This window comes from Rhincodon typus, chromosome 26 (genome assembly GCF_021869965.1).
Source record: "Rhincodon typus isolate 14 chromosome 26, sRhiTyp1.1, whole genome shotgun sequence".
Taxonomy (NCBI): Eukaryota; Metazoa; Chordata; class Chondrichthyes; order Orectolobiformes; family Rhincodontidae; genus Rhincodon; species Rhincodon typus.
The window spans coordinates 22,401,458-22,419,591 of NC_063357.1; the positions used below are offsets into that span (position 1 = coordinate 22,401,458).

General features: G+C 38.4%; 2 protein-coding genes across 2 annotated transcripts in view; one reads left to right on the forward strand and one right to left on the reverse strand.

Annotated features, from left to right (window-relative positions):
* The first annotated feature begins 1,844 nt into the window (after nt 1–1,844).
* Nucleotides 1,845–10,651, forward strand: LOC109931120 (calpain clp-1-like). The gene is made up of 6 exons (XM_020530452.2): nt 1,845–1,954; nt 3,502–3,579; nt 3,692–3,777; nt 5,526–5,654; nt 8,768–8,901; nt 10,310–10,651. Exons 3-6 carry the CDS (start codon nt 3,693–3,695, stop codon nt 10,553–10,555), a joined length of 594 nt encoding a protein of 197 aa, XP_020386041.2. The 5' UTR covers nt 1,845–1,954; nt 3,502–3,579; nt 3,692; the 3' UTR covers nt 10,556–10,651.
* A 122-nt stretch (nt 10,652–10,773) lies between these two features.
* tlcd2 (TLC domain containing 2) overlaps nt 10,774–18,134 on the reverse strand; it is a 62,757-nt gene continuing 55,396 nt past the window's right edge. Inside the window, exon 5 of the mRNA XM_048612616.1 lies at nt 10,774–14,401. Within this exon, the coding sequence (XP_048468573.1) occupies nt 14,024–14,401 (378 nt within the window). The 3' untranslated portion in view covers nt 10,774–14,023. The remainder of the gene's footprint in view (nt 14,402–18,134) is intronic.

Here is an 18,134-nt window from a genome sequence, read left to right on the forward strand (position 1 = left end):
AAACCACCATTCCTTTAAGTCACCAGGCTGTACAGTTTGAAAAACAATAATTTGTATTTGTGTGCCATGCTTACCATATAAAAATGCCACAAAACATAATTTACAGGTGACAGAATGTGCTAAGGAGTTGTAGGAGGATTAGGGAAACAGGGTTAAAAAGGAAACTAAAAGATCCAATGGGACTTTGAGAGGTGACAAGCTCTGCTGTAAATTAAAGATTTTCTAGTGTGAAATTTTTTTAGACAATTTAAACAACTCTCAAGAGTTTGCCCATGCCCCAAGCTTTATATCAGCAGGCCTGTTTAAACACAAGCTGGGTTGAATTTTTAGTGTGGCTCATGATCCTGATACCAGGTGCATTGGCATCTGATACTCAGTTTTTGATGACCATTGGCAGGACAATAGGAGATCCTCCAGCACTGTAAGATCTGCCGACCTGCTGTTGTGAATGAGAGCTGTTGATGAAGGTTGGAGAACGACAGACCGTCTCCATCTCTTGGTGTACTTTAACCCCATCAAAGTGAGTGGGTGTCCTCATGCCACTTTGGAAATGCTGAAAGCTTTTATATGTCCATTAAGTGGACCAATGGTCTGCCTGTTCTTTGCAGAGAGGTAGTCACCATTCCTCTGATCTTCCCTGAATTAAAATGGCCCAGAGGTTGGGCTGGGGTGCAGTGGATGCAGAACTGTAGGCCCATCTATCTTCAGCACTGCTTCCAAAGCAGTCTGAACATTTGGCAGGCTAGGCAGCATCAGAGGAGTAGGAAAGTTGACGTTTCAGATTGGGACCCTTCTTCAGAAATGGGGAGGGGGAGGGGAGCTGGGAAATAAATAGAGAGAGGAGGGGTGGGGCTGGGGAAGGTAGGTGGGATGGTGATAGGTGAGTGCAGGTAGGCAGTGGTGGGAATTGGTCAGTGAGGTGGGTGTGGCGGATAGGTGGGAGAGAAGATGGACAGGTTGTATTAGGTCAAGGAGACGGGGATGAGAGAGAGGGTTGGACATGGGATGAGGCTGGGGGGTGGGAGATTTTAAAACTTGTGAATTTCATGTTTCGGCCATTGGGCTGTAGGCTGCCGAGGTGCAATATGAGGCGTTGCTCCTCCAGTTTGCGGGTAGTGTCATTGGAGCTCCTCCAGTGACACAATGACACTACCCGCAAACTGGAGGAGCATCTTCTCTCCCACCTATCTGCTCCACCCATCTCACTGACCAATCTCCACCACTCCCTACCTACATTTACCCATCACCATCCCACCTATCTTCCCCAGCCCCACTCCTCCTCTATTTATTTCCCAGCTCCCTTCCCTCTCCCCATTTCTGAAGGGTCCTGATGAGAAACGTCAACTTTCCTGCTCCTCTGATGCTGCTCGGCCTGCTGAGTTCCTCCAGCTCCACACTATGTTGTCTCTGACTCCAGCATCTGCAGTTCTTGCTCTCTCTGAAAATTTGGCCCCATTTTTTTAATCTTTCAGTTTTATTTCTGTCCACTAGATGGCTGTATTCACCTTAACATTGGTTAGCTCTCAAATTGGCAGAGGCACATCAGCATTGCCTTATGAAGTCAGTTTATAACTGACTTGAGTCCATCTGCTATGATTTAACTCACATATAGTGCTTTAACTTGCATGTAATCATATTCAGTCTTGCACTGTCTTACCTTAAAATTGTAGAATTATCTTACAGTTTTTGGAACATTTCTGGAACTCAGGAAATCCGAAAGGACTTGCTGCTACATATATATCTACCAATAGGCATAACTTCTGATATCAGCCTTGTAGAATAATTTTTTCCTTCTGTTTGATGTTTGGACAAGCCTTTTGACAGTCAGAAGATATGAACCAGGAAGACTATTGAATATTTCTCAGCTCTACCACCTCTTCCACTTCGGAACTTGACTACAGTACTCTGAGTATTGCCTCCAGTATTTTTCCTCCATCAGTCCCCAATATCACATGTAATTTCTACATTTGTGTGTGATAAATAATGTTTTACACTCTGAAATTTACATTTCATACTTGTAAAAGGCTCCATCTCATTCTAATATCAAGGCTGATTTGATGGAATCTTGGGAAACCAATTTTTCTAAAGTATTTATGTATATCTCGACAGTAGGCCCTTTTTTGTTGGCCCCTTTGAAGAATGAGCCCCAAATTCTCCAATCCACATCTTTCATCTAAACTCAATCGTGGCTCTTCACAACACCATTCCAAAGACTGGATATTACTTCTGTGCATTGGTGACAAGAGTTGACCAGATCTTCAACCCCTTCGGTAGCATTAGGTTGGATGGTCACCCTTCCATTGAGCACTTGTAGCTGAGATGACATTACTGATCATGGAAGCAAAATGAGAATTGAATTACCCTCATTGCACAGGGGCATTGACACTTTTAAACACTTATTTTCCCCAGACCTCAATAGTTGACTGAATGGTGGAGCAGACTCAATGGGCTAAATGGTCTGGCTCAGTTCCTTTATCTTATGGTCTTATGGTCCATTAGCACCCATACAGGGAAAATAACATTTGAGATTGTAGGAAGAAATTCAGGAGACATTATCATTAGTATAACGCCAAGTTTGGTCTCTTTGCTATTTGAATTTGGTATCATTTAGCTTCATAAATGTGGGTTCCAATGCATTTTAAATAGGAATCTACAAATAATACTTTTTATCGCTGATTTAAGTAAGTGTTGTGAAATTGGTTACAGTTAGAATTTGGTGTTTGTAAGCGGGGAAAACATTGCATGGTCCCTTTAAATGTTGATGTGATTTTTCTGTGCTTAGAGATTTAAAATGGATGTCTGTGAGCAGCAGCTTGAAAGTACACAGAGAGCACCCGAAATATTTGTATTGAAAATCTGTACAGTTGGAGGCCAAGCAGCACTCTTTTTTTACCAAGACAACAAGTTTTGAATTTGACCAATCAATTTGAACCAGACACTTAGATATCAAAAACCAATTAAATTCAAATCTGATGGTTTTGACAACATAGTACCAGTCCTATTGTAAGAAATATTGATGTGTCATCAAGGGTATAAAGAAGGGGGCATTTGGACAAAGCCACAGAGCTACCTGCCATCCACCAGAGCTAACAGCCCTCAGCTCTCAAGAGAGAATTGCTGGCTGTCACAGCTTCCTGTAGGTTGTAGAGAAAGCACCAGCTAAATAACAATGGGACAAATGGCATAGCTAGTTAACATTCCCGACAGAAGAATCGACAGAGAAGGTACCAAACATTCCAGAAAACATGTAACCTGGCTGTACTTTGAAGAGACTAAATTCTTTCTTTTAATATGTGGGACTTCTTTTTATTGGAACAGCATACCCTTAGAATCTCCTCAAGTATCCATATTTTTGACAGGTCTGTATTGCCATATTTGTGTTAGAAAGTCTGCAAACCTGAAATTCTGAATAACTTTGTTTTTCTGAAAAGAGGGATATGATAGTCAGCATGCTTGTTAAAAGAAATGAATGTCAACATGATGGTTCTTCCTTCTACAAAGTTCTCCTCTATGGAACCAAATTCCAATCTGGACCAGGGAAGCATTTGGATTCACAAAGAAGAATGATGGGGAATTCTGGTAGGACATCTCATTCTATCAGCTTTGTAATATTTAATAACTATAGTTTAGCTGTATATTTTCTTGGTTGATCCTCTGGCCACCACTGTCAAAGTGCTATCTTATTTCATAGGATGAAGTTCGATGACTTCTGTAAAAGGTTTACAACTGTTACAATTTTGACTCTGGGACCTGACTTTGATGGTGATGGAGGTGCAGGTAATGATGAGTTATATTAAAGGGTATTACTACTTTTCTGTGAGTGGAGGGAACTGCTATTCATATTTAAAAAGGACAGTGAAAAAAATGTACTTCTTGGCTGTTAAGCCCAAATCAAGATATTCACCGAGATGGTGGGAGGGAAGCTGAGGGGTGGGGAGGTGTTGTAAGGGGAGCGGAATTGAGCAAATCTTGAGGTCAAGGCCAGATCACACATTATTTCAGCAGGGATCAAAAATCACTGCAATATTGATGGAAGTCAATGCTTCAGAAACACCTTTTGTTGCCCATAACCACTACAGTGCCCATTGCTAGATATATCAGTGCATCAGGAGAAGGGGGAGGCACCAACCTGCCACAGAGAGGTTTGGGAGGCATGTAATCAACAGAACAAGCCAGATAGCAGATCAGTCATGAAGGCATGTCTGTTATCTGGGTATGGTTCAAAAGAAGGGCATGATGAGCATGGAGTGTAGACACTACAGCACTTCATCTTTACACCAGAGTTTGCTTGCAGGCACCTATGGGGATATCAGGCAAATTGAATGCTTTTCTATGCAACACTTAATTAGAATAGTTCCTGACACTTTGTTTATCCACACAGCACATGCATACACATATGTTAAAATCAAACACTGGCAGTTGCAACAGTGGCAAATAGTTTTACCAAATTGTTGTTTTTGCCAAGATTTAGATATCACTGACTACTACATCTGCATGTAGCCATTCATGCACCTATTGACAAATCTGAAATCTATCTAAATGGCAAAGGCTATTTTTCCAAGCTATGCTTTTTGAGTATACATGCAGACTTAAATATTCTGAACACATAGCAGTGAAGAGGAACTGCAGCCCCAACCAGCAGATATTGGAAAATCATGAGCCGTGTGCCAACTGAACCACGTGAGATTCTATATGGGAGATAGCAAGAGCTGCAGATGCTGGAGTCAGAAATCAACAGCTGGAGCTGGAGGAACACAGCAGGTCATGCAGCATCAGAGGAGCAGGAAAGTCGACGTTTTGGGTTTACACCCCTCATCAGGACTTCATCATCAACCTTCATCCTGGCCAGTCCTGATGATGGGTATAAACCCAAAATGTCAACTTTCCTGCTCCTCTGATGCTGCCTGACCTGGTGTGTTCCTCCAGTTCCACACTGTATTGACTGAGATTCTTTATCAATGGCCTGTACTTGAATATGTACTTCCTGGGCAGTGTAAATGTGAGGATGTATGACCATGTGTGGAAGTGATACTCTAAACAAAGGCATGATGTTGATTGAGTTAATAGGTAACAGAAAACTTATTTCAAATAGATACATCTGAATGTATAGATACATTTGAAACATTTACTTTCAGGAAATTTACAGGCAATTTAATAAAATACAAACAGAATTTTTGCTTATCCATTATTTGATAAAATATAAGCTTATTGTTCACACTTAAACCCTGACAAGGCTTCTCATGTAATCTGAACTTGCAAGGAAACAACCTCTGTCACCACCCCTCAACTATTTCCCACAGAACTGGTCGAGTATTTTAAAAATTATTACACCTTCATGCCCTTCAAAAATTACTTTACTTTGTGCTGGAGAAATTTCCTTTTCGTCAAACTGTTTATGTTAAGAATTAATTATTTTTCACTCAATATAGTAGAGTACCATTTTTTCACATGGTGTAATCAATTCAGCTGTCAGAGCCAAAAATGCCATAATGAAGGAACTATTGGCATTTTTCTTCTCTTCACAGATGCTGGAAGCTTGCAGGAGGTAAAGGGTCGGTGGGTGACTGGAATTAATGCAGGTGGATGCAGAAATAATATAAAGAAGTATAGCTGCAATCCTCAGTATCCCATCACTATCATTGCCCCAGAAGCAGGTAATAAAGAATCTCCTGTGCAAATATTTCACTTCTCAAAATTGTGAGATGTACCTCTCAGATGTTCTGCAAATTGTCACTGCCTTTGAGCTCTTCAACTTGGGTGAAGAAGTCTTTGAAGAATTAATGGACACACAGAATTAATGTTGTTGATGAAATTAGTTAGGTTACTGCAGAAATAAGTGTGAAAAAATGGATTGGGGTGGGGTGAAGACAGGTTATGCCAGTGCTTTGCCTCTTGTGTTTTGATTACACAGGTTTTGTAGGAAGCAATTAGAACAGGAGCTGTGAAAAGCAAGTTAGGGGTGGGGAGATAATATTAACTATAAAATGGCAGTAATACAAGTGCTTGAAGATTATGTGGATGGGGTGAGGGTGGATAAAAGATGAAATAGACCAAAAATAGAAGACAGATCAGTTGAACCAAATGGCCTGTTTCTACACTGTCAATTCATTGTAATGGTGAATGAAAACATTTCTGGAATTAGAATGCTGTAAAAGGAAATAGAGATGAATTCAGGAAGGAAAGTAAAGAATCTTTGACAAGGGCCAGATGATGGAGCAAGTGTGTGAGGAATATTGAAAGTTTTAAAGAAAACAACCCAGGAAATTTGAGAATTTTAAAAAATGTGAGGAAACAGAGCAAGATGAAAGGATTTGATTAGTGTCAGTCTTCTTGCAAGTGCGCAGAGCAAATCTCCATTTCTGCCACAATGCCCACCTTCTCATGCTCCAGAATAGTTGAATGATTTTCACAGAAAATCAGAAAGCAAGCTCTTGTCATTTTCTGATCAGGAAGACCTTGTAAAAGCTGTCATAGGTCATAAAAAAGAAACAGCATAAACAGTTAAATGGCTTATTCTTTCTTATGTATATATATTTTATATAATGCCATATCATGTCATGTCATTACTACATATAAAAAAATACAACATCCAGTAGAGCTTTGGAGCTTCTCAGCAGGGGCTTGTGACAGACAGACCACTGAATCTTCTGGAAGACAATTCTTTAAGTGGCAAAGGGGCATTTTTTGTTCTTGAATGGAGTAGAGGGACGAATGTCAGTTTTTAACGTTAAAGAATTAAAAGGAAGATATGATTGGTGGTTGAAAGCAATTTGTTATGACTCGTACCTGCATGCCATGTACAATAGAAGGAGAAATAAAAGACAGCACGAGAGAAATCTTGCAAACTTTTATTCCCCAATATTGCCATTCACTACGGCCATAGCATTCCCTGCCTGTGATGGCCAGCATGACATTTTTTAAAAATATTTTAAGATCCAGCATGTTTTCCTGCAGGGGACAAACGTATGCAGGATGCTTCTGTTTGGGTTGCAATCAAATTTCTAGGCCCAGGTGTTTTCAGCACAGTTTTTTCATTGATGTTTTCTTTTTGTTTCCCATAAACATAATTGGTTTCTGTATATCCAGTAGATACTGCATATCCTGGGACCAACAATGATCTCGCTGCAGTAATCTGTACACTAGAAATTACAAATACTTACATTATGTTTTCAGTTTCCTTAACTTACCCAGATCAAAACACAATGTTTGCAGGCTGAAATACCTGAAGTATTTATTTTAAATGAAAAAGGGAAAGCATCAGAGTTATGTGAAAACAATTGAGTAATTAATTGTAATTCACCTTTGCAAAGAATTACTTATCGTTTTGAGTTGTGAAGATGATGGGGATGCATGGCTTTAATTATGTGAAGAAACTAGCGAAGCTGGAATTGTTCTCCTTACTGCAGAGAAGGTCATGGAGATAGTTGATTGAGAGATTCAAACTCACGATGGGTTTTTATTGAGTAAATAAATAAACTGTGTCAATGCCAGGGGTTTGCTAACCAAAGGTTACAGATTTAACATAATTGGCAAAAAACAGCATACGATATGAGAACTTGTTTTCATGAGTTGTGATGATTCAGAATGAAGATTCAATGTGAAATTTCAGAAGTGAATTGGATAAAACCTTGATGGGAATAATTTTTGCAGGATTCTAGGGAATGAGCATGTGAATGGGACTAAATGCATAACTCCTTCACAAAGCTCGAGCAAGTATGACAGGCAAAAAGTCTCTATGTTGTTTGATTCTACATGTCAACCTGCCAGTCAAGGGTCAGACTGCTGCTTCAGATTGACCCCAAGTTATAAATATCACTGTATTTTCATTAAGTGAACAAGTTTGATCCAAAATTAACAATAAGCTATGTCATGGCCAAAGACTCCACTGAGTCACACTAGTTTTGTAGAGGGAGTCAGCAATGTGTAAGTCTATTCCTCAAGGGGATCAGCAATGAGTAAATCTGTTCCTCAAGGTTTCAACACATGATTCTCCCCCAAGCCATTACTCAGCCAATACGTCCATTCTTATGACACACTGTCTTCCAATGGCAATTGGAAAGCAATAAAAGACCCAAATGAATGATGCTTAACTGTCAGCCAGCCCTTTTCAATATTTTTAAATCTGGAAAATAAAAACTGAGTAAATGACAAAATAAACCATTTTTAATGCCCCTCTGATTTATCTTTTGGTTTGCACATAGTAGTGTCCTGGAGATTGATCTTATGTCTTTTCTTAACCACTGCATGGGGAATTAATATGATCTGGTTATCATTCAAATCAAAACATTTTCAAATACTTGCTATAACATTTGTAGTGATAAGAACAATCCTAGAGAAGATGACAATGAGTTATGTCATTACGTCTGTCTGCAAGCCTTTTATAGAGATGTATTGATCTCTGTCATAGAATGATACCCTTTCATAATCTCTTGATGGGACATATACTAGTGCAGGAGGTTGCAACTTTATTTCATCCGACAGCTCGGCGCCAGGTGTGGATAAAAGGGAAACTGCAGGTGTGAACCATGACCTTCAACTTTGCCAATGTAGTAAAGCTGTCCATCTACAAAGATCAGGCTGCCTTCAATGTGACCAGGTGTTCAAGAAATTTCCCTACTTGTAATTTTATTTTTCATCATACTGAAATATTTTGTTTAACTTTTTGTTCCTGTTGTTTTGATACTCTGAAATTTCAATTATTCCAATAATATCTATTCCATCAAATGAATGGCCTGTTTCCTGACATGTGCTCTCTGTCACACTACAGATACTCTTTCAAGCAGCGAAGACGACCATGTAGATGAGGCATGTTCTGTTCTGATATCTTTAATTCAGAATTATCGAAGGATGGACAGGAAGCTTGGCATCTCAATGAATCCTATTGGATTACAGATCTACAAGGTAAATTGAGATTTCTTAGATGGTCAAGAAAGCACATTACTAGCAAATCTATTCAACAATGACTTTCTGTTCAGATGAGTTAGTTGATTGAGGGGGATTAAAAAAAAAATGTTTGGAAAGTAGCTTTCTTTCCAAATCCTTGGCCAAAAGGAAACACCAAACTATATAACATCTTACTGTCTCAAAGGACACAGTAACCTCCTTCACACGCAATTACTTGCAGTGAATAATTATTAAGGTATTGCAAGATCAGTTGTGTCTGTAGAACGGTCTATGGACTGCAAATTCACACAGCTCATTTAGTCCCAGTTTTAGTTCTGAGCGTTACAATTTAAAACTAACCAGCAACAATGCTTTAATCTTAAACAAGATAAGGGTTATTTTCTTAAAAGCTACAGCTGAAAGATACTAAGTAAAACATGGTACTGTTATTGGCTAAGAATTCATTATATGTGATGGTTCCTGTAATTGAATAGTTGGAGGTATGACCCACAAATGGGCTGAGCAGAACAGATTTTGGGAGGGAGGTGATGTTCCTTTATTTCACATTTATGGCACTGCAGGTTGTGCTACTTGGTACCCTGGTTAAATACAACAGTCCTTTAGCTGGATTCTTTGTTGCTGTTGAGAACACTATCTCTGATGGTACCTCTTAAAGCTGTTCTTGGAGTTCTGCCTTTTGTGGTGTCTCACAGCCTGTTTAACATTGATCAAAATCTTAAGGTGACGGCTGCATTAACTCTGACAAACCATTGTTCTACAAAGCAAAATCGATTACTCTGGAATTTCCCATGGTGTCCTTTTAGACCCTGTTTTCTCAGAAGCTTTGATTTCTCACACCTTTGGGAGAACCAATTTAGTTGTCCAAGGGTTAAATAAATTCCAAATGTCTCCCCTAATGGATGGTGCCAAGATAACACAACAGTCTGTTTGTCTTTTGGCTGACAGCGAAGCAACAAGGCCAGCCATATGACTTGTTGGAGCTATTTTTTAAGATGCTGTGTCAATTTTAAAAAGTCTGATTAGTTTCCTTTGCAAAATATACTTACTTTTGTTATGCCTATGTAATTGTAAATGTGGTATTGATGCTGCTGTGTGCCATTCTAGTAAGGCTAAGCATTCTTTACTCAAACATAAGAGAATGTAAATTAGTAAATGACACAAAATTATTCATCTTACAGAAGGTGATCACAATCTATTAGCTGTCAATAATCAAGCCAGGTATATTCCAATCTGGACACCATCTAAAGAATACATTGTTTTTGTTAGAAAGTAGAAAGAAACAAAACATTGTGTGGATGTACTTGGGATAACGTTTGTCTAATCCATTTTGTGATCTTCACAAAAACATCCATTAAAAAGCAACTTAAGTCGAAATCAAATTTTTGTTTCTTTTTCGTTCCAATAGTCTTTCAACCCACAAATGGTTCTAACTGCAGAGCATTTTACACATCATAGAACGGTTTCGGATTCAGGAGCCTACGTGGCCCAGAGAAGCATAAACCTCCGTAGTAAACTTGCACCAGGACACTATGGAATCATTCCAAGTACCTTTACACCAGATGCTGATGGAGCATTTATGCTACGCATATTCACTGACATTCCAATTCAGTTTCATCAGGGATTCAACCTTGTAACAGAAGCAATGGACTGAGCTTCTGTAAGAGCTATGTGTTTTGACTAGCACACTGGTGACTGGAAGAGGAAGATTCTGCTGATTAGGTGATAAAAATCAACAAGGAGTTCAGTTTCATATATACATATGCTAGAAATATCTATTGGGATTGAACAGTTTTATGCACGTGTTAGGTACAGATATAAACAGGAGGTACAAATAACAAGATGACACAAAAAATTAATAGAAGCCTTAACTTTTTCACTAAGATTTCAATCATCTCACAGGCCATTTATTTACAAGAGTTCAATGTAATTGTTATATCACAGTCAAATACAAGCTGTCTGTATACCAATTGTATGCTTAATAAAACACGAATTCAAGTATAATTTCCTACTTGGTTCTTTTATATAGACGGTCTCTGTCTTTTTTTCTGTGGTTTTAATTGTGGACCAAATTGAGAAACAATTTAAAATAAAAAAAATCCAAGGACTGCTGAAGGATTTTTTTTAAAAAAGGCTCATTGGATGTAGGCATTACTGACAGGGACAGCATTTATTACCCATCCCTGTTGCATTTGAACTGAGTGGCTTGCTAGGCCATTTCAGAGGGCACTTTAGTGTCAACCAATATCACTGTAGGTCTGGCATCACATGTAGGCCAAATCAGGTAACGATGGCAGATTTCCTTCCCTAAAGGATATTACTGTGTGTTTTTGAAAGCAAGTAACCTGACATTCATTGTATGGTGCTCAAATTTACGCAGAGACTTAAACAAGCAACAACTGAGGTATAGTTTTCAGATGAGCTGGAACTGTAAAATACAATTGGAAATTCAGCCTGCATCAAGTAGCTAATTCATCTCTGGACTAGTGACCAGTTGTCAATGACAAAGGCCTTCTGTCTGCCAACAATTAGCGGAGGTGATGACCTAGTGGTATTATCGCTGGACTGTTAATCCATAGACCCAGATAATGTTCTGGGGACCTGGGTTCGAATCCCACCATGGCAGATGGCGGAATTTGAATTTGAATTCAACAAAATATCTGGAATTAAGAACCTAATGATGACCATGAATCCATTGTCGATTGTTGGGGGAAAAACCCATCTGGTTCACTAATGCCCTTTAGGGAAGGAAACTGCCATCCTTACCTGGTCCGGCCTACGTGTGACTCCAGACCCACAGCAATGTGGTTGATTATTAACTGCCCTCTGGGCAATTAGGGATGGGCAATAAATGCTGCCCAGCCAGCGACACCCTCATCTGGTGAATGAATAAAAAAAACACAACTATGATTAGTTCTCAGGGAGCCAAACAGATTGAGGATGCGAACAAGATAGTAGAAAAACCACCTGACCTCCACCAGCTCAGAAGCTCGCTCTGTTCTCTGCAGGAAAAACCATTTTAATCTGAAGAAGACAAGTTTATCTTTTCTTCAGCAGTTGCTGTACATTGTGACTTTTAATGAATGAGTCAGAGATCCTTTATAATTGTGAACCAGCAAATCTGTACCACCTCCAAACCAATGAAAGCATCCAGTAAGGAAGACTAAGAAACAGCATTCTGATCAGCACCAGAACCATCTTAATAGCTCCTGTGAACACAGACCACTGAATAGCTTTCACAGTTCTCCCTCTATTCAAAACACTGGTTAGATTCAACCTATAGTACTGACTATGTCGGCACTCCCTGAGCAACCATAGTCCCCCTTGACTTGACCAAGTTCTCCTCCTCACTTGGTTAAAGCACATGCAGTGTGTTTGCTGTGCAAGCTGCTGATACATAGTGTAGGTGTGACAGTGACATAGCATGGAGCCATATAGCATCACGTCCATCCCTTGGTCTGGACCTGTCACTGCCTGCAAAGTTTACAAACTACCTGGATTTTGATCTGCACTAAAGAGACAGCATTTTCTGTAACTCAATTCACATAGAGGATTCTTTACACCTTGCAAACTGTTTCTTTTTCCCTTCTACTTTAATTTCAGCCTTAAAATGTGCAAAGCTACCACGTTGCCACAAAAACATAAATCTAAAATAGATAGGTTTCGATCCTATTGAGAGGATTTAGACTCATCCCCAATGTTTAGATTATCATATTACAGGAGATAGATTTTTGTTTCATGGAGAATTTTGTGCAATATTTTTTAATCAACAAAGAGAGTCCGCTAAGTTGAGAAGAGGTGGATCTAACAAGATCTTTGGACTTCAGAACAGTCACAACTGTGCCCAACATCCAGAAAGTCAACATCATTCCCTTCAGATGAACAAACTTGATGCTGAAACAGAACATAGACTACAGTCAGGAGATACTCATCTGGTCTAACCAGGAATGACTGTTCCTGTCATTACCATAACACTACTTGCAGATTAATAGGCATAAATTCTTCAAAATAAATATTTCAGATTTAACATTCTTTTGATTACATTCTACATATTGTAAATTTGGAAAATATTTTTAAAAATAGCCCATGGACTGATCTCAAAACTAGTGAGTCACATTTTAGTCCTGTAAGAAATATATATGAATGTTGTGCACAAGAAAATTGTCACATTAAAGTAAAAACTGACTATTTTCTGTAACATTACATCATTACTACAAGCTCTGTTATTGTTTTAAAATCAAACAAATATTACAAAGGCAATCAAAAACAGTGTAGGTGGTTATTGACATTATAAATATACAAGTATATATGAGTAAATAAGTATTGACATATTATAAATATATTACAGCTTCTGAAGTGGTGTACATTCAAGATGATATACTTTCAGATGTCCTCATTGTATCAGCTTAGAATGTATCCTACATCACTCACACAGGATTCCTATATAGCTATTTGAAACATGCCATTACTATATATAAAATTTAGTAATGCCCATCAAACATCTATATAAAATGAAGATGTTTAGTAACAAAACCTCACACTTTGCAGAAGTAATCAAATGATTCATTATTTTCAGAATACTTTTGATGGGCTACTGTCTCACTTCCCAGCTCATTAATTTGACATGCTTATGTTTAAATCAATATATTTGAGAGGCTAGCTAAGTCACTGTTAATTAGAGGCATTTATTTTATAATTTACCAAACTTAGAATGAATCCTCTCGGGAGTAATAACAATCATTGCAAGAATTAAACAACAAACACTAAGAGTTAAAATTGCTCAATAACTTGCCCAATGTAGTTTAAAGTGAGATAGTGTAAGATTAAGGTATTTTATCTAGTAGCACATTTAACTGCATTTCTTTAAAACATGTAGGAAAAAACCATTTTAAAATTTTGTATCATTTTCATTTTACCTATAACATCATTAGATTAAAAAAAACACTTTTGAAAATGTTAGAGACAAATTTTAAAAATATATTTACAATTAAGCCCATTGGGTTATCCAGAATTACATCTAAGTGAATGGGACCATTAAATTCAAAGGAGTGAAAGGTCCTTGTTCAGCTCCTCCTTCAGAAATCTCAGCACCAGTACTGGGGAGGAAACACCGCTGCAAGTTTTACTTCTCCTTTTCCTTCTTCCCTTCCCGGCTAGATTTCAGAAAGTCACTTCTTAGCAGTCGGCAAAACAGCACAATATTCATCAGAGTCATTATGGCCATCCCTACACTCCCGATGCTGTAGTTTATTAGAGGGATGTTGTCGCGGTTTAGAACCAGCCAGCGTGTCATCCAGGCCAGTGTGGTAATACGGAAGATAACATAGGTTCCCAGATTGATGATGCTGTTAATGCGAAAGCAAGTGGTTTTGTTCCTGTTGGCCATCAGAAGAATTTGCCTCAGGTGCAGGAAGATGGAGTTGATTTCAACCAGTAAAGCTACGACCGCAAACCCAACATAGCTGCAGAGGCTCACAGAAATTCCAAAACAAGTAATTACCTAGGGAAAGAAACAACATTTTAGTATTTTAGACTTCACACAAATCAGGATCCCTCAAAGACTTCAGGAAAACCGACAGCATAGACCATTCAAACCAGTGTGTTTTGTGGCTAATGATACAATCTTTTAGCTTTTTCTTTTTGCTGCCTTATCCGCTGGAAAGATTTCGATAAGCACCAATTCTATAATCGAGAATGGTAGGTAAGAAGGTGTTGAAATATAAACAATTAATAACATAGAAATTTTTAAAAAGTTATTTTCTTATAGAAGAGACACTGAAATAAGCCATGAATGCAGGCCCACTGGATGAAATGAGATTTCAGAATTAGATACTTACACCAAAGCAGCTATTAGGAAGGAATTCTTTGAACAATTGATCAGACTAATTAATAGGTTAAAAACACTGATATAAAAAAGGCCAAATGTTACAGTGGGAGAGCTAACAGAGAAAGAAACTTGATGAGGATTCAGGAAATGAAAATCAAGTTTGACAATTTTATGAGAGTTCTTCGATGGCATAATAAGCAGAGTAGGAGAAGGGGAACAAGTTGATATTTTGTATTTTGAATTTCCAAAAAACATTCAGTAAGGTGCTACATAAATGGTTACTACAGAAGTATAACAGCTCGAGGTGTTGGAGGTATTAGCCAATAATATTAGCCTGGATAAAGATTGGCTAATTAACAAGGAACAAAGTCAGGATAACTGGATAATTTTCAGTTAGGCACTTGGTAGCCAATCACAAGCATTCACTTCCTCCACCACTGACGCTCGGTAGCAGCAGTGCGTACTATCTACAAGATGCACTGCAGAAAATTCACCAAACATCCTCAGACAGCACCTTCCAATTCCACAACCACTTGCATCTAGATGGACAAGGGCAGCAGATACATGGGAACACCACGCTGGGTCAAAATCCTGGAATTCCCTCCTTAAGGGCATTGTGGGTCAACCCACAGCATGTGGGATACAACGGTTCAAGAAGGCAACTCACCACCATCTTCTCAAGGACAACTTGGGACAGGCAATAAATGCTGGCCAGCCTGCAACACACACAAATGAATTTTTTTTAAAGGTGCCACAGGGATCAATGCAGGGGCCTCAACAATTTCCAAGCTATATTAATGATTTGGATGAAGGAAGTGTATTGTAGCCGAATGTGATTATGATACGAAGTTAAGTCTGAAACCAAGTTGTATGGAGGATGCAGAGTCTGCAAAGGGATGTAGTTTAATTGACAAAAGAAATTAGTAGATGGAGTACAATGTGGGAAAATTGGAGGTTGTCTACTTTGATGGGAAAATTGCAGAAGCAGAATTTTTTAAAAAATTGTTCACAGGATATGGGTACTGTTGGCTAGGTCAGCTTTTAATGCCCATCTCTAATTACTCTTGAGGATGGAGGTGAGCCATCTTCTTGAACCACTGCATTCCACAACGGGTTGTTATATTCAGTGCTGTTAGGAAGGGAGTTTCAGGATTTTGATTCAACAACAGTGAAAAAAAAAAATGATGATATGGTACCAGACAGTGGAGAGAGATTGAGAGTCTGCAGAATTTTGTGGTATACAGGGATCTGAATGTCCTTGCATAGGTATCACAAGAAATTAGCACGTTTGCAAGTAATTAGGAACACAAACAAAACATTGGCCTTTATTATGAGGGATTAAATACAAAAGTAGAGAAATCTTATCAGACCTGTACAAGGAATGTGTGGGAGTACTGCTTACAGTTCAGGTCTCCTTACTGAAAGGGGGATATACTTGTGTCACTGGCAATTTAGACAAGGTTCACGAGATTGATTCATAGCATGAAGGGATCGTCTTATAGTTGAGCAGATCCAGAGGGACCTTTCTCTCATGGGGAATCTAGAACGATGAATAGATCTTCATAATAAAGGGGTCTCCCATTTTAGATTTGAATGAGAAATTTCTTCTCTCAGAGAACTGCTTGTCTTTGTTCTCTTCCACAGAGAGCAGTGGAGGCAGTGTCACTGAATATATTCAAGGACGAATCAAATTTTTGATTTAGAGGGGAGTCGAAAGTTATGGAGAGTAGACAGTTACATGGAATTAAAGCCACAATTGGATAAGCCATGGTCTTACGAAATAATGAGGATGGCTCAAAGGATCAAATGGCCCACTTCTGCCCTTATTTTTTATGTTCTTTTTGACTTCTTATATGTTAGTCAATTAACAAAGTAACAATGCTGGAGATAAAAGTAAAATCACAAGCTGGAGATAAAATCAAATGAACAATGCTGAAAATAAAACAGTAAATGCCAGAAAGATGCAGTTATTAACTTCCAAGGAATGCAGTCCAACATCTGAATAAAAATCTTCACCCCAAAATTTAAAACAAACCTTTTTTTAGATTTCCATTTCTTCTCAGGTTAGACCCCCACTTGGAATATCATGAACAAATCTGAGCACCATACTTTAGGAAGGATATACTGGCCTTGGTCGGAGTACAATTTAAGTTTAGAGGAATGATGCCAGACTTCAGCTATTACGTTATGAGGAGAAATTATATAAATTAGGCCTGTTTTTTGAGAATTTTAAAGTTTGACAGTTGATCTGATCAAAGTCTTCAAGATATTAACAAGAAAAGACAAGGTAGATAAGGATAAACTATTTCCACTGGTTGGGGATTCTAGAAATAGAGGGCATAGTTTGAGAATTAGGTCCAGACCATTCAGGAGAAATGTTAGGAAGCACTTCTACACACACTGCTTGGTAGGTTTTTGGAATTACCTTCCACAAATGGCAATGGATGCTGAATCAGTTGTTAATTTTGAGTCTGGAGGTACATAAATCTTTGTTAAGCAAACGTATTTAGGGATATGGGCCAAAGGCAGATATATGGAGTTGGGCCACAGATCAGCCATAATTTCATTGAATGTCGGAACAGGCTCGAGGGGCTGAATGGCCAACATCTGTTTCATTGTTTTTCTAATTCCAACTTTACTTTTTTCAATGTAATTTGCATCATATTTATTCCCTCGTGCAATCTAGTCATCCATAGGTTTCAAAATAAAGCCATTCATGTATAACAGGCTCAGCTGTTGAACGCTAATTGTGCAATCAAACTGAAGTGTTCAATTAATTACAGTATTGTATTGTATTGTATTTCACAGCACTTGCTGTGGGTTAGTCTCTAACCTTAAAACAATCCGCAATCTTTCCTTGCAGCAACTGTGCAACACAATTAATTGCTAGTTTTCGTCAATAGTGTGTTATGCATGATAAATAAAAGTAGTAATTTTAACCAGCAGCATAGTGTACTGTGGTACAGCACCAATGCTTTGACAAATGAGTTACAAGCATCACGTTATTAATAAGAAAGTAATAGCTGAATCTTGACATTAAACAACTCGTCTACATCATTAAGAAGCACTAGTAACTAAACCTCAGCCATTTCAAAGAGAATGCTACTTCATTTAAAACAAAGACAATTAAATGATTATGAGAATAACAAACTTTCTAGAACATACAAGTTAGAGCTGAAAGAATTATTTTATTTATCCACTAAGAATGGAAGTTATCAGCAACGGCATTCTTCAGATCAAATCGCATTTTACTACATACATCCAAATGCAGGTGTCACTGGTTGATGAGAGGGGGATGAGTACTGAAAAAAGGAAGAAATGAGGAAACAAGGTGTAGAGCTGGATGAACACAGCAGGCCAAGCAGCATCAGAGGAGCAGGAAGGCTGACGTTTCGGGCCTAGACCC